We start from the raw sequence: 21316 nt of genomic DNA on the forward strand, positions 1-21316 counted from the left end.
AAGACCTGTTCGTCGTCACCGCTGATGGCTTACTAACCTAACCAAGGATGACTTGTTCGTAATTGTTATTATTATGCATGATGTGTGTGTCTACTACAATCCTGCTTCCTGCTTTCACATTCTGTACGGCACAATCCACGTGATACAGTAAATGTTGGCTTGAGCGAGATTTATACATACGCTTACTATCAACTGGTCAAAGAAATGGACAACAACGTACTGGATGGTATCATCCTGAACAATTTGACACTGTATATTATCGGTTTGCTTGCAGACACTTTTTAATAATATCTCAAAGCATTTCCGAGAGTATAAGAAGGATTCCAAAACCACAGCAGAAAAAAAAAGTTCATGACATGTTGCGACTATTCAAACAAAAGAATAGCTGTAAATTGGAAAACGCAACACGGTGCGTATTCGATTCAATCAGTCCGTCGTTGGCGTTCATTCGTGTGTCTTTTCATTGGACACGCATAGTACCCCATTTATTTTTTAACGTGCTATCGTTGTTTCCTGCTTGAAATTTTCCTGGCTCTCTCGCTCTCTATCTTTTTCACTTCCCCTCTCTGTGTCTCTGTGTGTGGAAAAACCAACATGACTGACGTGTCAACAACGGCGATCGTCGAGCCACTGCCGCCACAATCCGATTGGGAGTTGGCATTCGTCTATGCTTTCATATCCAACTTTCGCAAACATACCAACCACGGCATTCATCCATTCCCTGATTTGCAACCAGAGGTATACAACTTTCCTTGTGATTGCTCTCAATATAGATTGGATCGTTTATCCTGGATCAAAAAAAAAAGTTGGGATCCGTACGTGACCAAAACTGATTACAACACCCTTTTTGATCGTCTGGGGGGAACGTTAGGATCTCGAACAAGCATTACATCTAGAATCGAGTGAACTCTTGGACGATCTGTTGGGTAGTTTCTTGAGCAACGTCTTGAATCGAAAAAAACGCCTCGAGTAAAAGTTCTTTTTTGCTTATTACGCGCGTGAGTGTCGTCATTATAATATTATTTATGCGTACTATTTTTTTAGGAGCAAGCATCATGTCAAGGAACTGTCAAAGCTCATCAATACAAAACTACAAGCTCTTGAAGTTAATCTGGATCATAACCCTTTGAGTCAAGTTTCGTCATTTGGCGCGCTTCCTGCAGCTGTCAAGGTAATAGAAGGAAGAGGAGAAAGAAAGTCTCATAGGATGATGTATGTTGTGTGTAATGTGGCTTTGATCCCTTGCTAGTAAGCTTCTTAAGCGCCAATGAATAAATTCAAGTAACCACTCTATCCATTCTTCCTAATAGTTGAAAATACTGCGATCGTTGGTGGAATGGCAACTTCAAGAAAGTACTTTGATACGTTCTATACTCGACACGGCTCTTAAATCAAGCGACGTCTTACGACTACAGCCGATTGGAACGGACAGCGAAAAACGAATATATTGGCATTTTGGAGGTAATAAGCAGTAAAGCATGGACAGCATAGATTAGGTCATCACACTGCTGCTATCACGTACCGCTTTGATCTATCGTGTTGGAAAAAAAGCAGGAGAGGCCAAGAACAACAGCAACACCATATTAATTTTGAGCTCGTATACGATGAAACATGGTAGATGCGGCTTGGCTATGGCGTGAAAAGCCAACATTAAAAGCGAAATATCGCTGGGAGACTGTATGTCGCGACCTCGAAGAGCTACAGCAGTTTACAGAGAATCTATCAAAAGACAAACGACACGAGAGAGCACTGTATCAGCATCTGATAGAGCAAGTAATTCCGTACGTCGAAAATGCACAGCGTAAACGTCAACGAAAAGCAAGGGCATTAGAACGTCAATTAGCAGTAGCAGAAGAGCTTGCGACGCCAAGACGATTACGATCACGAGAAAATGTCAAACCTGTAAAATATACATTCGATGATGATTTCGACGACGCGTTTGAAGACGAAGGAGCAGTATCAGATGGATTTCAAGCGGACGAGGGGATGGACGAGGACGACGATGAAGAAAGTAGCGGTGGTGAGGAGATGGAAGGAACGCAAAGAGCCACACAAATGCCTGTACGATCAAGTCGTAGACTCAATCCAGGTCGACGGCGACGACGATCCTCAGTAGCATCTTTATCATTGTCACCTTCACCAACACCACCACATCCCATACCGTCCACTACGCACGATAATAATAGCAACAACAATCATTCGCAAGCAACACATTCGCCAGCATCATTATCACCATCATCATCGCAAATATCAGTGGGAACAGAAAAGGGACAAGAAGGAGAAGTAATCTACAGTAATGGCTACACGACTCTACAAGAAAATGAAAATATCCTTGTTGACTGAAAGGAGAAAAAAAAACACCCTCTTTGCACTTTTCCTACTTTGCATAATTGACATTTTACATAAAGAAAATCTTACAAGACATTCATGCATCATTAAATCACTACTTTTTTTTTCTTTTGCTTTGTAATACCAAATTGGATAATTATTCTTGTTTTTTTCTGATCCGTCCTTTTTCTACTACTTGTGCTTAAAACCTAAGTTGCTCAACTCATATTGTATCATACTCCTAGAAATAATAAGAAAATTATATATTAGATTCTCTTTATAAGATACGTAAATCACTAATAGTAGAAGGGGTACACTACATAGTCGTGTGTTCGTTTATCAGCTAGGTAATTCAGTTTGGATACGTTAATGTAGCATGCATGTAAGGTAACAGAGCTCAGAATGAACACAAGCTGTAAAATTCTCCCGGAATAATCAATAGAGACATTGGTTAGTCTCCATAGATGCGATCGACTCAAGAGCGATATGTTTGAGCGACCTGTTCGTTATTTTGCACTTTTGTAGATTGAGCAGGTTAAGAAGATAACTCGCTGACATGGCTAATAGGAGCCGGGACATGAAACAGAAGGTAAGCATACATCGATAAGCAATTGTGTGATGACAGGAACCACTCCTCTAAACGTTACAAATTCTCGTCAACAAATATCAATAAGATCATTCACGGCTGCTTAATATAGAGCCACTGCACACCAAAGAGGGTCAACTGAAGATGCGCTGGGGTTAAACAGGGCATCACAGTATTCCAACAGTATGGGATCAAGCTGATACTGATATGCATGATTGATGGAATAAGAGTCCTTTGACTTGTAATGATCAGAGAAGTATTATAATAATGCGAGGCGTGACACTATAAGCAACTGCCAGTTAAAAACAGCATGGGTCACGTAATTGCTAAATTGAAAGCGAACCCTTTTACGCGAAACTGTTGTGACCTATAGTATGAGAGCATCCGACCACAGTTGTCGCTTGTCAAGCATTACTAGATACTGTATGGTTTTCTCGTTGCTAAAAATTCTGTTATCCTCGCGGTTCGAGAACTCGTCGTATGTATCCTGTTAAAAATCCTGCGCTTCAGCTGTTGCCGGCAGCAAAAGGTGGGTTTCTTCATCTTTCTTGCCTTGAACGTAAAGAACGGCCAGAGAGGAGGGATATCTTGTTTAACGCTTTCACGTTGCATCGTCATCCATCGTGGGTTACAGTGATAAGTGTTTTCGCAGTAAATAGTGTGTGCTGCATATTGCGATGGTTTTAGTTCTTATGCAACAAGCGTGATTTTCTTCCGTAAGAATATGTATTGTTTCCATATTTTATTGCTCCCTGTGCACTTTATTCTATGAACATTGTATCCTTTGTAGATGCGTAGATGTCTTTATGCTACAAGATGGGTTCCATATACAATTGTGAACATAGTTTTGAACATTAATTCTCTCCTCGAAATTAACAGCAATCACTCTTAGTAGTATGTCACGTGCAAATATCTACTGTTGCAGCTTACTTATATCATAAAAGATCTGGTGAGAGTGTAAAGAAAATCCATATACCATTGCAAACGCTGTGCTCTTGCAGACAACGTAGCAGCTCATCAAAGTTTACGATTAGATGATTGATAACTTTTCAAGTTTTTTGTGATAGCAGCGACATCATCCAGCACGATGGCTATTTGTCAAGCTAATGTAAGAGCGTATGAAGTGTACATGGTAACATGCAATGGTACTTGTGTCCACTGTTTATATATGCGATCCGAAACGGCAAATCCATGGAAGAAAAAGCACAGTCGTATATTTGACTCTCTGCACAAACGATGGTAACAACCCCAAAAAAAGGTCCCCTTGACCTCTTGACCTTCCCACAGCATAAACCAAGCGCATTTACAGCGATGATAGATCCCATATACAAGCTTGATATAATCTTCCACATATAAAGTACCCGTTTCGAATTTAAAGTGTAACGCAAGAGGATAAGAAAAAAAAGAGAAAAAGAATCTATCGAACTTTTATATATGTGAAATACTGTACAAATTGGGCTTCACGTTTTTCAATCAGTGTATGTGTTTTTTCTTTTTTACTTCTTTCCACTCTGCTCTGCCTCCATACGAGCATGCAGCTCTTCACTGATTTCCTTCAATCGCGTCCGTTCTTGTTCTGGTGCACGGAATCGCCAACCCTTCATCTTGCGACCTGCGCTCTTTGATCCCAACTTGAACTGTTCTCGTTCCAATGCACACCACTCTGGTTCTGCTGGCCAAGTGAATGGTGCGTCGACGGTCACGATTGCCTTTTTGTATGCTGCTTGAGCAACCCCCATTTTACCGGTACGCGCTTTTTTGTGAACTGTTGCGTAGTTCATGGTTCGTACTTCTTGTATATTGACGCCGTAAATGTTTGTGAGATAAGAGTGAATGTCAAATTTGTTGCAGCTCGGAGGGACACGGAAAGCAACTTGGTTGGGTTGAAGGTTGGGCGATCGAACCATTTTGAAAACAATGTTGGGGAGGTAGACCTTGTCTATTATAAATATAAAGTGGCAATATTAATGCATGTTGTTTCATTGTGTTTTTGAGTGACCCATCGTGTGTTTGTGTATGCGCGTCGTGTTTGTACTGCAGGTTTGTTGAGGTATATTTTAGCAAGCACGGGAACTTACTCAGGCCTTGACGGAAAGATGTTGACATGGTTTGTAAGTCGGTAAGGGTAGAGTGGAACCTGAAAACAACAGCGCCATTTGCTTTCGAAAAGATTAAAAAAAAAGTGGTCACACCACTGAGCGCTGGCTGGTTTTTGGCGTGCATTGTAGTTGCTGTGCAATTAGGGAACAGCCCTTTAAACCAGCTACACCAACTTTAATCTTTTTATACGGATATGATGTCTACATCGAGCAATACAAGCCCCCATCGTATGAGTAACGATTCAGGAAGCTATTTAAATAACTTAGGGCGTATAACTGGCAAGGAAATATAACGAATTCAAAAGGTTTACGTTGATGCATTGTGAATCGTAAGCACATATCCCTAGAATTACATCCAACACCTAGCTCCATCACAAGATAAGCGCAAACAATCCATATTAGCATTCATATAGCAGTACATCAACAGACTTGAAGGATTTACGGTCGACTTCTCGGGGAGGATTACAAATTCGATGAACTTACTGCAGCATACGGCGAACACTTCTTTAGACGAATTTGTTCTTACCCCAAAGACGATCATGAATTTCGTTTAGTTAGGTTTTTTTTTCCATTAATGGGTAGACCTATTATGCAGGAAATAAGGGTTGATAGCAGCGTTCTTGTTATTGCTATTTGCCACGCCTCTACCACAAATGCTTTCACCACCAATTCCTCCTCCTAAAGACAATAAATTTCGCGCATTTTTATAATGGCAGACTGTTTAATTCTCCTAGCATCTACTGTATCGCTGATTAAAACGACACTGGGTTCTCTTACAGTCATGACATGAAGCTATGATCTGATGAACGTTGGTCCTTCCTTCCTGTCTTGAATTGTGATGAATGCCCCCTTGACTACGTTTTTCAGGGGCATCAGTGTCGCTGGCAGTGGCCATGATGACCGGCCACATGGTGATCGAATTCAATAAACCATATGGGTTGTCGTGAGTGCATGCGAAAGAAAAGGGCGAACATGTCAGTGGCGCTTATCTCTTGCCGAAGCAGTATTGTTACGCATGTAATCCTTGTTGCATTAACACGTACGAAATAAAGAGCATTACATACTACGTTGGTAGTAACAGTAGCATATATGCTGTTAGTGTGAGTATAATCAGAGGGGGCTATACATATAAGAGCAAGATGGTTACGCATCATCGAATGTTATGCGGCAATATTATGCATATATACGATGGCTATACAAAGCAGCAGAAGCACAACGACATTCCCTTACAGCTTACAGCGCACCCTAATGCAAATGGATCGAAAAAGCTCCGTGGCACAGCCCAATGAACCCAAACAACAACAAACAACCCCCCCTCTCCGTTTCACTCATATATAAGACACATATCCCACATAAAAGGTTCCTCTTTTTTATAATTCTGTTTGAGCTTAAGAAAAAGAAAAAGAAAAACATAAACCGATATGGCCGTGAGTTCCTTTTACATTTTATTTTAACCTTTCGGTTTCAGGCACACATGGTTAACTTACTTGTACACGCGCTCACACATACATAGCCAAAAACTAATGACCACGCACCCATTTATGCAAAACCTTTTTTTTCTCTCTCTCTGTCTCTCTCTTTTTTTTCTCACATTAATCTCTAGACAAATCCGCTTGCCCAGATTGAATCCATTAAGGCCAAGATTGAACGGAATGAACAAATACGTGACAAAGCGATCGAAATGGGTCGACTACTTGAAGACAAGACGGCCAAGGAGCAGTGTGAGACACAAATCAAGGAGTCTGAAAAATACGTGGCGTATCTCCACGAGGAACTCCAACAGCTTGTGGAGAACACCAGCACGGGTTTAACAGAAACAGAATCATGTACCAGCGCTAGCTGTAGCAGTAGTAGTAGCAGTGGCCGATCATTGGTGAAACGTATGTCTGTACCTGTTCCATCTTTACCGACAATAACGACAAGTTGGACTGGCGGTAGGACACCAAGAACAAGTCGCTCAGATGATACCAAAAGGAGAAATGATAGAAGAACGAGTCTTGGTAAGAAAAGAACAGTGTATTGGCTTCTCATTTGCCGAAGAGGAGGGACTCGATATAGCAAAAGGAACTTACTGTGATTTTTGAGGGAAAAAAAAGATCTCCTAAAAGCTAATAACCCTATCAATCGTGATCGGATCACGGTGATGCTGCACGATTTGGAGAACAAGTTGCGGTTACTGCAAAGGGCTCAAGCTGACGCTCGAAGGGTTTCGACAACGGTAACCGCAAATACTGATTTGCGATGGCATAAAGATGCGCATAAGAAACGAATCGACTGTCAGGAGAAAATTGTGCTGCTGAAAAAAGCAATTCAAAAGTACAAGAATATCAACATTGATGGCATGGATTCTACGAGTTCAGGTAACCGGACACACAACTTTTAAACATACAGAAGCGAAGCCAATGCCTCTCTCTTTACTATTTCGGTATTATAGAACTGCGACCTTCTGTTGGTAAAACGACCACGCTTGTTCCGGCAGCAGGAAAGTTACGGATAAAAGTACTGGAGGCCCGCGAGTTGACACATGCACCAGCACACACATTTCCAATCACCCAGACATACGTTGCAGTCAGGGTCACGGGTCAGCGTGAATACAAAACAAAAATGTCGCGTAACGACACATGGATGGATACGTTTGAAATGGATGTCAACAAGGCCGCAGAAATCGAGCTCGTCATCTACGATGCGGCCGGCGATCGGAATCTACCCATTGGATTGCTATGGTTACGAATGGTTGACATTGCAGAGGACCTTCGTCTACTAAAAAAGAAGCACCACGAGTCACCATCGTCATCATTGAGCAATGATAGTCATGGCAACGGAAACAGACATAGTAACGGAACCACCAATGGCACAGAAAGTAATAGCAATAGCGAAACGGACAGCTCACAAGAAAGCAGTGATGCATCGAGCATCGTGTCTACTACGGAAGGATTTTCAGAATGGTTCAATGTTGAGCCTTTTGGGCGACTCCACTTGCATTTAAATTTTGGTAATGTTTTATGCATTGGTTTTCATCCTCCCGAATCCAACCTCCACTCTGTAAATAGCTCTACTGATAGTAGTAGTCATGTTGCTTCTGTTTTGTTTGTTTGCTAACGTTCTTCAGTACAGTACGCAAGGAAGCCAAACGGATTGGACCAATCAATAAACTTCGGAGAGCTGGTGCGTTTAAAGAGCGAGAAGGCCAAGTTCGTTGTGAAAATGGACACGAGTTCGTCTCTGGAAGATTCTACCAAGTCATGCGTTGTGCTATATGCAGAGATTTCATGGTGTATATGACATATCGCTGTTCAGGTTAGTAGGGTTGACTGCATACATGCTGCATCCTAGATCAATGCGCATCCTCAATTTGGTAACCTACAAACTTTTTTTTTCATGCTTCGTAATGTGCTGCAAAACACACAATAAAAAAAGCGTGTCATATGGCATGTCACAAGGACTGCTGCACACGTATGGCTGCCAGATGTCTTGCTGTGCCTGACCAGGTAACTTGTTCTTTCTTACATGTATCATGCAAAACAATTTCCTTCTAGTGCTAACTACAAAAATACGATTTGTATCTTTATGAAAATCTGGGTGCTGTAGCGGAATGACGTTGATGATTTCAAGTACAATATTCCACATCGGTTGGAAAACATCACACTGATCGGAACGAACTGGTGCGCACATTGTGGACTTATCTTACCCTTGGGCTACCGTGGAGCTAAAAAGTGTACAGGTATGGCTTTCATCGTTCTCCAGCTCTTTATTGCAAGAGATTTTTCTTTTAGTTAATCAACGCATTAAAAAATAACTGGTTCAATTTCAGAATGTGGCATTGTATGTCATCCTAGCTGTAAAGACTTTCTTCCTGACTTTTGCGGGATTACGTTGGATAAAGCGTACGAAATGTGGAAGCAATACAAAACGACCAATGATCGCCGGCGATCTTCCCAACTGAACAACATATTTGTTCGCCTGCAAATGGCAGATTGCCAAGGAAACTTTGCAGAAGGAGTACAGGCAATGATGCATGAAGACAAAAACAATGACGATGAGAATACAGCAATTGGGAGTGAGCCACAGAGTCCAGTAACAACCACCACACCAACAATACAGCAACATCTACCATCGCAATTTTCTATTTATCGAATGGTATCAGCGAAAAGTTGCTCGATTGGGTGATCCAAACCGGTAACAGTCAGCTGAGTCACTTATCTCTTTTTCTTTATTATCTTATGTAGTCAACTCCAATGCAATTGAATCAACGAACCAGTCTAGAGGATTTCAACTTCTTGGCCGTTTTAGGCCGTGGAAATTTTGGCAAGGTACATACGGATAAGTTTTATCTGTCACGTGAAAACGATGGACAGTTAGTGCACAGACAAGAGCCACTAGTAGATGGTTTCTCAATCATTATGTGTATATGTAGGTCATGCTTGCAGAGAACAAATATACCCGGGAACTCTATGCAATTAAAGCGCTCCAGAAAAAGGCAATCATTGAAAATGATGACCTTAAAAGGTAACGACTTAGGCCACGGGCGATATGTGTAGCCAGACTGAAGTTGCTCCTATCATAGATGTTGACTCTTGTATTTTATGACGTACAGTATCATAGCCGAAAAAGAGGTTTTTATCGGAGCGAACCGTGAAAAGCATCCATTTTTGGTTGGCCTTCATTCTACATTCATGACAGCATCAAGAGTATTCTTTGTGATGGAATATGTTCCTGGAGGCGACCTTATGCTACATATTCAAGGGTCTCGTTTCTCCGAGCCACGATCAAGGTAAATAGCTGTTGTTATTATTCCGTATATCATATGATAAAGCAAGCGTCAGCCAACTTGCGCATTGTGCAAAATAGATTCTACTGTGCCGAGGTTTTGCTAGCACTTGAGCATTTGCACAGTAAAGGAATCATCTATCGTGACCTTAAATTGGACAATGTTGTGCTTGCGGTGGATGGACATATCAAATTAGCAGATTATGGTCTTTGTAAGGGCGGAATGAAAACTGACGATGACACTACGACTACTTATTGTGGAACACCCGAGTTTATGGCACCGGAAATTCTCAAGGATACAAAATACACACGTGCCGTTGACTGGTGGACCCTTGGAGTACTATTGTACGAAATGATTGTTGGCGAGGTACTAGCATATTGAAATGTTGGAGAGAGAGAGAGAGTGTGTGTGTGTATATATATAATATGCTAATCAATTTGAATATGAATACACAACATTAGGCGCCTTTCAAAGCAGATACTGAAAGCGAGCTGTTTGAAGCAATCATTAACGACGAGTTGGAATGCCCTGCATTTATGAGTCGAGATGCGCAAAATATTTGCCATGCGGTAATGTGTTGTTTTACCATCTATTCCTATACGACGTTTGTTCTATTCACTTGTCTTTCTAACTCATAATACTCCTCCTGTAAATTCTTTCTAGTTGTTGCAAAAAGATCCTTTACGTCGTCTGGGTACAGGTCCGCGTGGCGCTGTAGAAATCCGAGCACATGCATTCTTTCGACAAGTGAAATGGGATAATCTGTTAGCTAAGCGCGTCAAAGCACCGTTTTTACCCACTATCAAAGGCCGTGCAGATACATCCAACTTTGATCAACAATTCACATCTCAGTTCCCAGTACTCACACCCGTGGCAACAATGCTTTCCGCCACACAACAGCAAAATTTTGATTATTTCCCATACATATCAGATTGGGCTCTTTATGACAACCCCGACTCGACACCGATGGTGGTGGCGACAACAGCAGCAGCAACAACAACAACCACATCCTGAAAAAGGTGACAGAATTAATTATTTAATAGCCATCATCTGTGATGTTCAGCATATATGAGCCAAATTTTTGGGTGTGTTGTTTTCTTCTTCATTTCTAATTACAAGTAGTTCAAAAGATGGTCGTACCCTTTGTAATTGTTGATAGTAGTAGAACTCATTACCTCTCTGAATTATACACGACGCTCATTGTAAGCCCATTACTTTCACATGAGTATACAGTATGTGCTATTATACATAACTGCAGGGTTATCAATATAGATATTTGGCCCGCCGAAAAAACATGATAGCGACGAACAATAATACCGATTTGCCAAAAGAAACGCACATGTTGCATCTTTTGCATTGTTGCAAATGTTAAGTCCGTTCCTTACCATGTAAAGCAGTTAGCTTTAATGCTCCTGGAAGATTTAAACCTATACTAAGAGCATGGGCGTGGGCGTATACAATAATCCAGAAAATTGCAATGCTACATTGAATCATTTGCTGCGTCTTTCTCAGCTTTATTACTTTTGCGATGATGGCTTCTTCTTTACTAGTAATGCAAGTACTTTTTGATGTACAATGCATAGCAATGGATGATCCATTTTTCTGCTCTATGTGTGACCGTATCACGGTGAGATAGTGCTACAGTACTGCTACCTTATTTGGCATTCGGCAATAATCAAATATAGCAACTTCATGTCGTCACACCCTTTCTTTCACTCTGTAGCAGCGTTCCCAACAAATAACGTCTCTGACCCATTTTGTGACATTTCCTATTACTCACCCATAAAAGAATCGGTATGGGCGCTTAGCAAAAATATCATCTCACATTTTTTTATTGCCGAGTCCTATTCTCATTTACAAAAAACTGCTTACGTTTCAAGCGAGTAACAGCCTAGTTGACTGAAAGTAAAACAATAGAAGCAACTGCTTTAAAGAAATCAAGTCAAGGGCGGGCAGCCAGCGCTTGCGCAATAGTATTGATCCTCTCGACTATCTAATAAAGAGCCATCGGCATTCATTGCATGAAGGTTGTTGAAATTCTCACATAAATTTTGTCTGTACGATGGATAAAGAGAGACAAGCAGGAAAACGCCACGCTTTTTTTTGTGCAACAACTCGGCGCGTTTAGCGGTGAAGGAAAAACACCATGATGGCATGACACCGGCTATTCTTGCGGGACAAGTGAAAGTAGAGGTGCTAGGACAAAAAAAGGACTAGTGAATCGATCCTGTTTTGTTTTCTTTAAAATAGGTGGAGTAGCTTCAAAGAAGATGCCATACAGCTAATAATAATAAACGCGTGCTAAGTTATAATCATAAAGCCATAAGATTAGAATAATACCAAAGAGATATTACTACTCGCTAGATCCATAAACAACTGTTCATTGAAGTTTTTCAAGGAAAGGAAGAACTCTATTATAACTGTTACAACAATAAAAGTCGTTCCTTTCCACCATGATATTAGATTCGTGTACAGAAATCTTTTCAATTCATGCTATTAGCCCTGACATAAAACAAATTTCCTCTTTCTCGCACCTAGCAGAAAGGCAATTATCCTCACTTATGGAGACCTTTTCACCCGTACTTTTGTATACACTGTGGAACAACACGCACAGTCATTGTTTATTAATACATCTTGCTGACTGACTTTACCCCCGTCCCTCAGAGACAGTATAAAAGGATAATACAAAAGAAGTTTAACCTACTTTGCGGAACAGGAAAAAAAAACAAAGTTGGCGGTAGATAAAATCACCCTTTTTCGTAAGTATGAATACAGCTTAATGATGATGTCTGTGCAACTCCGTTCGCCCCACATTTCGTGTGTTATCCAACACTCAACAGCACGCTTTTACCTCTATTCAAGAAGAATAACAAATAATGAAAAGAAAAACTGGTTTTTTGATAGTAGAGGAGAAGCTCACGTGTCAAAGGCACACATTTTGCTTTCTTTTACCCAAGGTGTGTCAAATATTTAAGCTGTGTTACAGTACACACTCTCTTAAAGGCAAGTGATTTTTCGGTGGCAAAATTTCCCAAGACGTAGCGCGTGGGCCCATCATACCGAGCTGATCTACATGGAATAGAGACACCGTCCGAAGATTTTGATCTGACGAGGCGGCACATGTATTACAACTAGAATTATATAAGGTTTTTTTGCTACAAATGCACACGCGATTTTCTATTCATCCGTACATTTGTTGTTGCTCAACGATGATCAAAGCAACGCGCCAAAAGAAAAAAAAATCCGCGGGCCCGGGAAAGCAGTAGATCCCAACAAGTAAGTCAAACGACACACGCTCCCAGTTTCTCTTTTGCGCTGTTGACTTATAATGTATCATTTGGGATTAGCACGCGACAGACAGTAATATGTTGCCTTGTGCGAGATGTACGCTATTGCACGATGACGATGATGCTATTCCTTTTGTATGACAAAACGGATATAATATGTGCCTCTCTTCATTGTTACTCTCTGTCTCATCATTCATATAGTCGCCTTTGGAAAAACACACACCGTTTTTTAAATTAAAAAAGCGTGGTACAAGGTGCCAGGTGATATTCCAAACTTCGTTAAATCACGTCAGCGTCATGTCGTGCAAACTCCCAGGGAACGGTGGGGGCGACGAGGTTCAAGCGCAAAATAGATAGAAAGAAAGTTCGAGTTGACTGTCGTGCACGCCGTTTTTTGTTTATCTGAATTCGAATTGTGCACATACTTCAAAGCACTTAGCCTTTAATGATCACCGGTGGTACCGCAGAGTAATATTAATAAACTTTGAATAAAATAAACGAGTGGTTTGCTGAGCGAGATAATTCCGTTGCTGTGCGCTGTTGCTAAAGTCCCAACCTTTTGCTCTTTATTCCTTCCGCTCTCTCTTTCTATCTTTCCCACTCTCTTTTCTTTTCTTTCGAACTTTTTCTTTCCTTAATATCTCATTTTCTAAATATACCATCTCATACAATAAAAAGCACCTGGCACGGAGATGATTAATCCTGAGGGTACACAGTCGACATTTTGGCGGATATGCGATGATGAGGGCAATTGTCATTGCGACTGGCGATTGACGCTCGGGGACTGCTATGAAGATCTACCAATGCGTATCATCTATATCATCAACGCAGTAGCGTCTGGCATCGTAACTGTCATCGGTAATAAACAGCAACTACAACGACATCGTCACCGCCACAGTCTATAATTGCAACATCAAATATGCTCAGCGAATCATTCACACACATATACACACAAAATCTATCTATTTACTATACAGCAATTGGTCTTCTCTACTATCGTATAACCTATCGCAAGCAGCAGATATTCGACTGTCGTACTTCGACTGGTTTCATTCGGCCAAAGCCTATTGAAGCTATGCTTTTCATGGCCATCATCTTTAACTTCCGTAAGCTTTCTATTATCCATCAACAACGAGAAAAACTTGTCAGCTTTTAGCACGCTAACCATATATTAATGTCTGCGTTACACCTTTCGACAGTACGGATGTTACAAGCCATCATCGTTATCACTGACGCAGCACCTAACCCCGTGTTCCGCTCATGTAAGTCTAATCACCCCTTTTTTAACTTTGCGCGCGCACATACACGCGACATTTACTTCTCCTTTTGCAAACCGTACTTATCGAATCATTGCAATGGTATGATTGTTACGTGTCATTAGTTTTGTATGAGATTCCATGGCAATTTGGTCTGGGTGCGTTTTCGTGCTATGTCTTTGGTATTGCCCATACCGTTGCAGATGTAAGATTATACTTACCTTTCTTTTGTCTGGGGCTATAAAGGGCAATGATCAGCGCATTAACAGCAATTTACCGGTTTCTAAAAAAATCACATTTATGCACAATTATTTCTTAAAAATTGCAGAGTAGCAAATCGATCTACAGTGCATGGTTCCATTCGCCAGTACGTATCGATTTACTCGGCACTATTTTCATCAGTCTTCCCTATGTCACAAACAACATATGCTCTATTGCTGCCGGTGTTTATGCCGAACGCGGCGACGATTGGCATGCTGCCCAGTTTACCCACGCCTTGTATTATCTTTGGACAATCTACTGTGGATCCCTGGGCTTTATGATTTTGTTTGCTGGGCTCCGTCTTTTGCGGCTTTTGAACCACCATTTAAGGATGCAGCATGATCTGCGTGTCAATATTGCTAAAATTAAGACGGGTACCTTGAAGGTAAAGAGTCGGGGGGTACATAGTCCATAATGTATAATGATTGTTGGAAAAATCGAAAGACCATAGAAAGGGCGACGGTGCGTACGTAAGCAAGAACTGTTGTTGGCTGACTTTTTGGTTGTTACTCTTTGTGTCATCATTGTCATGCAGGTGAAAATCATCATGGTAGTAGGCTGTGTCTGCTTGTGGGTGTTTGCTTTTATTTTGTGCATGTACGGTGTATTCCGCGACCCTGTTACACGCAACACAGCTTTGAATTTAACCATCTCCGCCGTGTGGACTTACGACGGTGTCGTAGCCACGTTACTGGTTGAGCTTGCACTCATCCTCAACCCTCGCATGACCGCCTCACTAGGTGTCTCCAACATGAGCGGATCCCAGTCTGAACCAACCCAGAATTCGTTGACCTCAAGCGGCGCACGGAACGTTACATCAATGGATACGACGCAGTCCAAATGGGATAAGTACCCCGGAACCACTAGCCGTGGCAGTATTGGTAACACACACCATACGACCAGCAATGGCGGATTTAGCAGTATGAGTGGTGGATTTGGGGGCGCAGCAGCAGCAGCAGCAGAAAACGACGGATTGCCCCGATATTCGCTCAATGACATGTCGATGGATATGCTAAAAGACAGCGGTACTCACACCAATAACAACGGCATCTTTTATACTGCTGGCGGCGGCGATTTATCACGACCTTCCTCACCGCCTATGTTTGGAATAGTCAGAAGTCGTGAAGTTGAACAGGATCAAATGCATTATAACGCAATGACAGGCCAAGTCCGTACACCTCCTCGCTATGTGATTCCAGCCATAGATGAACAGCGGCAACTGGATATGGATTCGTTTTCCACACTCGGCGGTAACAACTCTGTCATGTCATCAACGTATCTGATGGGTCCTTACAGCCCTCCTAATCACCATCAGCAGTTGTAAAAGCGCACTACCACAGCATCTTTTTGTATTCTCCTGTTGTACTCCTTCAATGTCTGTTCATTTTCTTTCCTATTGCCCTCTACTCAAAATACTTACCCAAACCTTTCCATCTAATAATTTCAATATCTAACATGTATTTCCTTACCGACCAAGTATCTTTGCAGCATACATACATACTCACTCACTCACGTAAAATCTACGGAGCTTTAAAAGAGGAGTCAGTAGCAAACGGCACAGCATACCTTTACTATATACTTCTTCACATACCGCAATGCATTGCCTTGACTATGCTTCTTTGATCAAAGCTATATGTTTTGGACACAATAAAAGAGATTCCAGTGCGTTCCCTTCATGAGTATACAATTTGGCCTTCTTACACAGCAGAGCGCAGCTACTGCGGATCTGATCCCCAGTTCTTGTTCCACCCTATAAACATCATGAGACTTACATACAAGATGAGTCGTTGTATCCCATTTGGTATCTACTTGTAACGGTGGTAAGCTTCTGGTGGCTATCTTCCAACATGCTGGTTGGTACCTGCTACTATGCACCAATAACCATCCCGGATGCTTTAAAACTATCCTAAAATAGCTGTGGTTTTGATAACATTGCATGAATTCTCTGATTCATCATGAGCAATAGGTATGCTACTGCAAAATGTGGGCTTTTTAAAATAGGTGCTCAACTCCGCGGTACACTTTTTTTCTACTCTCTTCTCCCAAAATACGACGCGATACTGTAGGTGTATATATGCATCGATCGCTTCTTTTTGGTACCGTTTTCCGTCAAATCATTACAAAAAATACTATCCAATCCACAACAAATTTACAAACACAACAGTGTAAACTACTAAGCAATTCGACGACCGTGTTGGCGATCAGAAATAAAACTAAAAACAAACGACGAAACTCCATGAGCGACTTGCACGTCGCCATGCCACCGACCAAAAAACAGGCCGCAGAGCAAACCTATGGCGTTGCAAAAAATGGCGTTGAAATGCAAATACTGTTATCTGATAAAGAGTCGCAAATTTGCATTCTGCTCGAAAAGGTGTCAGAATACATTGCTCGTGAACGTCCAGATCTACCTCGTATTGAATCTCGGATCGCGGGTGGATGGGTTCGTGACAAGGTAAGGTATCTCTCGTTTTCAAATATGCTATCAGGATCTATCTTGTATTACTATTTTCTGAAATTATACTCATTTAATGGCGAGAAGCTTCTCGGAAAAGACTGCCACGACCTTGACGTTGCAGTGAACGATATGATGGGATACGAGTTTGCACAATACGTCAATAAATACCTTAAAATCAATGGTTTCCCGACCCGATCTATTGCAAAAATTGACAGCAATCCAGCAAAGTCCAAACATCTCGAAACGGCAACAACAAAACTATTTGATCAAGAAGTCGATTTTGCGAATCTGCGAACCGAAGTCTATGAGGAGAATAGCAGGATACCATCAACTATTGTAAAGTTATCGCCGATTGGGAGTTCTCTTGAAAAAAGTTACACTCCAACGTATGGGTTACTGATTCCATTTCCTAAATACATAGGCCTTTGGAACTCCAACAGACGATGCACATCGACGCGATATCACCATCAACAGCTTATTTTACAACGTCAACACAAAACGCGTTGAGGATTTCACGGAAAAGGGTCTTTACGATCTGCAGCACGGACTTGTACGTACGCCGCTTGAACCTTTTGAAACATTCAGAGATGATCCACTCCGTGTTTTGCGGTGCGTTCGATTCGCCAGCAGATTCAACTTTGAGCTGGTACCTGAGCTGGTCGAATCTGTCAAGAACGAAACGATCCGAGATGCATTGGATAGTAAGATTAGCCGTGAGCGTATTGGTATTGAGCTGGAGAAAATGATGACGGGTCCTTCACCCTTATATGCAGTTCAGATGCTTCATCAGCTGGGGCTGTATAATTTGGTGTTTGCACAACCTACTACAATTATTTCTGGCACAGTTGGCGACTCGTCGTTGGCTGTTCGAGCAGTCGGAGCAGTACAATGGTAAATAAGAAAGAACCGAAGAAAGGGTTTAGCTTTTATTTGTTGGTTTTACGAAGGGAAAAGCTAGTGTGGGACGAGAGAAAGAGCTAAGCTAAATAATTGATGTATCTTTATTTTGTAGGCTATCAAATCAAAAGATGGAAAAGTTACGGCCGCAATCTGCAGATGAACGGCGATTGCTCTATCTAAACAGTTCTCTATTGCCTTTCCTTGGCGTATCAGCAGAATTTAAAAGAAGAAGCACACCTGCTGTGCATCTAGTCTTAAGAGACTCTATCAAGGTATACATGCAACTCACTTTTTTCTTTTTTCTCTCACAAAAGGAAAGAAACGAAAAGAAAGCAAATCACGCTATTGGAAATCATTAATAGAAATTGTAAACTCTAGTTTTCAAATTATGATATGAACGGATCTACCACCTTGTTTCGAGGTGTTCCAATGTTTCAAGAAGCAGTTAACCAGAATGACATTTCTCGCAGCGAACTCGGTAATAATGAAAACCCAATTTGATAAATTTGGGGTATCGCTGAACAAAGACCCACTGACTGTCTGCTCTTCAAAATCGCTGTTTAGGCATGATTATCCGGGAAATGGGAAGTCTGTGGGAGGTTGCACTGAAATTGTCTTTGGTGAAAGAACTTCTTGAAGCACACAGCGCAGTCCCATGGGAAAAGCCTGAATTGAACCAAGGTAGATAGCGATTGATTCTATCTCAACTAGAACAAAAAGTGATCACGTAATCTCATACTTGAGAATGCCTCTCTTTCTTTTCTATAGTAACCGAGAGCGACGTTTGTGTAAAGTATCAAAATCTACTTGAAAAAGCAGAAACCTATGGTATTACGAAATGTTACCAATGGAAAACTATGCTGGATGTAAGTTAACAGGGGATTATTGGTTGATAAAAGTTAGTATGAGGGATGTCTCTTGATAAAGTGACCGAGAGTTTCGATGCTTATTGCGACTATAATACAGGGTAAAAAAGTAGCATCTGTACTTGGTATCAGACCTGGTCCAGGAATGGCGCCTCTGTTGCAGCAAACTATGATTTGGCAACTGGAGCATCCTGAAGGCACAGAGGAGGAGTGCAGAGAAATGATAAAGCGTCATTGGGAAGCACAACAACAACAATAATAATGTGAAATAGCAATAATCAACCACCACGACATTGTACATTAAGCATATTTTTTCAAGCAACAAAAGAAAAGTAATTTTGAAGAAAAAAGGACGTTTTTTGAATTTGTGTGTATATATATAGAGGAAGGTGTGTGTGTGTGCGTGCGTGTGTAATGTGTCGTGCGGAATGGAGAAAAGCGAAAGTGACAAAAGGATGTGAGTGTATGTATGTAGCAATTATTGAGTTTCCTTTACTTCACCAAGCAGCATAGTCTTATCCGTGCTAGCGCTCATGACGATAGGTTCCTTTGGATGCCAATCCACATCATTAACACAACCCTTGTGGCCTGGTAACTTGTACAGAATCTTGCCCGAATTGGCTTCCCAAATAACAACGGTTCGATCTGCTGAGCCACAAGCAACTTGGGTTCCATCGGTCGACCAGCAAGGGGTGATCAAGTTCTTTTCATAACCATGAGGAGCACCTTGCAATACTTGAGTGCAACGATCTGCAGGTGCAAATGGTTTGACATCCCAAATTCGTACCGTGTTATCCATACTGTTTGATAGCAGTGATGATCCGTCTGGGCTTAATGCCATGCCAGAAATGGTATCCATGTGTCCATTTAATGTATATGCAACTTCTTTGTTTCTCATATCCCAAACCTATATATAATATAAACCACCAAGCAAACTTTTAGTTTTTCTTTTTATCAGTTTTGTTGGGAGACAGCAAATTAAGCGATGCATTATCCCTGTTATTTACCTTGATCTCATTATCCAATCCACCTGAATAAACCATATCGCCAGCATCGCTAAAGCATACACTGGTAACCTGGAACTTGTCTTGATAGGTCTGTGTGGCATCCTTTGCTCGGCTATCCCAAAGCTTGATGGTTCCATCATCACTACCAGAAACTATGTTTTCCGGTCCTCTTCGTGCAACCTGGCAACTGTTGACCACCATAGTATGTCCTTTCCATCGTCGCGTACGTTCTCCTGTATTGGCATCCCAAATGCTCACAGTCTTGTCTGCTGAACAAGTGAACAATTGGCTGAAATATAATACATATCGAGCTTTAGTTTCTATTATCTCATCCTAATTCTACCCACTCCTCTCTCTCTCTCCCCCTCTCAGGTCGTAATAAAGCTGCCATATAACTAACCTTCCATCACGCGACCAGTGTAATTCTAAAACCGCGTTCGTGTGTCCTCGCAATACACCGTAGTTCTTACAATCACCGTACGTCTCCCACAATACTACATGAAGTAAAATCATATTTCAGAAAAAAATGTTTCTCTAAACGTACACGTCTCTCTTTCTCTTCGTTCACAGAGCCAAAATGAAAATTTATAAAGTATTACATATTGATCGATCGCCCGAAGCACTTGCTATATATTGACCAGAAGGATCGAATTTACTGGAAAAGATCTCACCCTAAAGATTGTAATAGCATTAAGATTATACACGATCTGTTAATCTTTTAAAGAGAGTATAAGATGTGTCATCTCGTTCTTGTTTTTTATTCTTACCTCGTGACCAATAAGTTGCATGACGGGTGCTTGAAGGCTCGACGTACGTTTGATCTAAGCAATAACGGTGACAATAATGTTGAGTTGACTGGTGAGAGTCCGTTGGTTTGCATAACAATTTCGATTGCAACATTGCCGTCGTCATAAAACAGTAAGGTTCAACAAAAGTGAATTTGGGAGATTTTTTACCGTTCCAACAAGTGCATTGCTAGTGCCGGATCGTTCATTAGACAGGATGAGTTCCTTGTCCTTGGCTTCGGAATCAGGTCGTGCGCGTTTAACTAATGAGCCTCCACCACCTGGAAGGCTCGGCGATTCCTTTCGTTTTTCGACGGACATTGGAGAAGAAGTTGGCGTTGAATCAAACAACTACTACTACGGCTTACTGCTGCTGCCGTATAAAAAAAATCGCTGAGCGCTTCGGCCCAAGTGAGTTTGAAAATACTGCGCTTTGGTCAAGAAAATGGATCAAGTCACGACAGGACAAGTGTACATATTTGACGGGGGACACCAGCAGATGCTACATGGATCTGTACTCATAGAGCGTTTTTTCAGGATAAAGCAGATATCAGCAAATGAAATCCATAACGTGTCAAGGAAAGCGTGTAACCGTGAAGATGAAGGCAACATAAATTCCACGGCAACGGTTGCCGGAGTAACGACTATCACAGCAATTATGGTAGCGTCTATCATTAGCAGCTGCTTATTGCTATTGATACGTTCTGATCCAAAA

At 41.4% G+C, this 21316-nt stretch overlaps 6 protein-coding genes across 6 annotated transcripts; 4 read left to right on the forward strand and 2 right to left on the reverse strand.

The window, feature by feature from the left end:
• The first annotated feature begins 386 nt into the window (after positions 1-386).
• On the forward strand, positions 387-2432 carry BDB00DRAFT_113266 (uncharacterized protein). Its single transcript, XM_053116104.1, has 5 exons — positions 387-738; positions 872-969; positions 1045-1171; positions 1311-1461; positions 1619-2432. The coding sequence occupies exons 1-5, from the start codon at positions 595-597 to the stop codon at positions 2341-2343; spliced, it is 1245 nt and encodes a 414-aa protein (XP_052973772.1). The 5' UTR covers positions 387-594; the 3' UTR covers positions 2344-2432.
• Positions 2433-4234: 1802 nt separating this feature from the next.
• On the reverse strand, positions 4235-4919 carry BDB00DRAFT_113450 (uncharacterized protein). The gene has a single exon (XM_053116105.1). The coding sequence runs from the start codon at positions 4819-4821 to the stop codon at positions 4411-4413; it is 411 nt and encodes a 136-aa protein (XP_052973773.1). The 5' UTR covers positions 4822-4919; the 3' UTR covers positions 4235-4410.
• A 1338-nt stretch (positions 4920-6257) lies between these two features.
• BDB00DRAFT_853657 (kinase-like domain-containing protein) lies at positions 6258-11038 on the forward strand. The gene is made up of 14 exons (XM_053125644.1): positions 6258-6440; positions 6617-7013; positions 7110-7373; positions 7448-8005; positions 8128-8310; positions 8431-8501; positions 8602-8734; positions 8825-9150; positions 9240-9323; positions 9428-9519; positions 9608-9784; positions 9862-10147; positions 10243-10350; positions 10445-11038. Exons 1-14 carry the CDS (start codon positions 6435-6437, stop codon positions 10793-10795), a joined length of 3036 nt encoding a protein of 1011 aa, XP_052973774.1. The 5' UTR covers positions 6258-6434; the 3' UTR covers positions 10796-11038.
• A 3231-nt stretch (positions 11039-14269) lies between these two features.
• Positions 14270-15470, forward strand: BDB00DRAFT_983710 (uncharacterized protein; the record flags this gene model as incomplete). Its single annotated transcript, XM_053130002.1, has 4 exons — positions 14270-14330; positions 14450-14529; positions 14653-14970; positions 15121-15470. Coding segments are annotated over 4 exons (804 nt in total), but the record flags the coding sequence as incomplete, so codon positions are not given.
• Positions 15471-17172: 1702 nt separating this feature from the next.
• Positions 17173-19068, forward strand: BDB00DRAFT_774307 (uncharacterized protein; the record flags this gene model as incomplete). The annotated part of the gene is made up of 7 exons (XM_053120147.1): positions 17173-17379; positions 17465-17934; positions 18056-18215; positions 18322-18421; positions 18508-18624; positions 18712-18809; positions 18910-19068. 7 exons carry the CDS (start codon positions 17173-17175, stop codon positions 19066-19068), a joined length of 1311 nt encoding a protein of 436 aa, XP_052973776.1.
• A 26-nt stretch (positions 19069-19094) lies between these two features.
• Positions 19095-20996, reverse strand: BDB00DRAFT_853668 (small nuclear ribonucleoprotein 40kDa). The gene is made up of 6 exons (XM_053125645.1): positions 20773-20996; positions 20584-20637; positions 20416-20488; positions 20217-20310; positions 19817-20105; positions 19095-19716 (listed from the first exon to the last, which is right to left on the reverse strand). Exons 1-6 carry the CDS (start codon positions 20920-20922, stop codon positions 19288-19290), a joined length of 1089 nt encoding a protein of 362 aa, XP_052973777.1. The 5' UTR covers positions 20923-20996; the 3' UTR covers positions 19095-19287.
• Between the last annotated feature and the right edge of the window lie 320 nt (positions 20997-21316).

The sequence above is a fragment of the Zychaea mexicana genome (assembly GCF_025766255.1).
Source record: "Zychaea mexicana strain RSA 1403 chromosome Unknown BDB00scaffold_137, whole genome shotgun sequence".
NCBI lineage: Eukaryota > Fungi > Mucoromycota > Mucoromycetes > Mucorales > Lichtheimiaceae > Zychaea > Zychaea mexicana.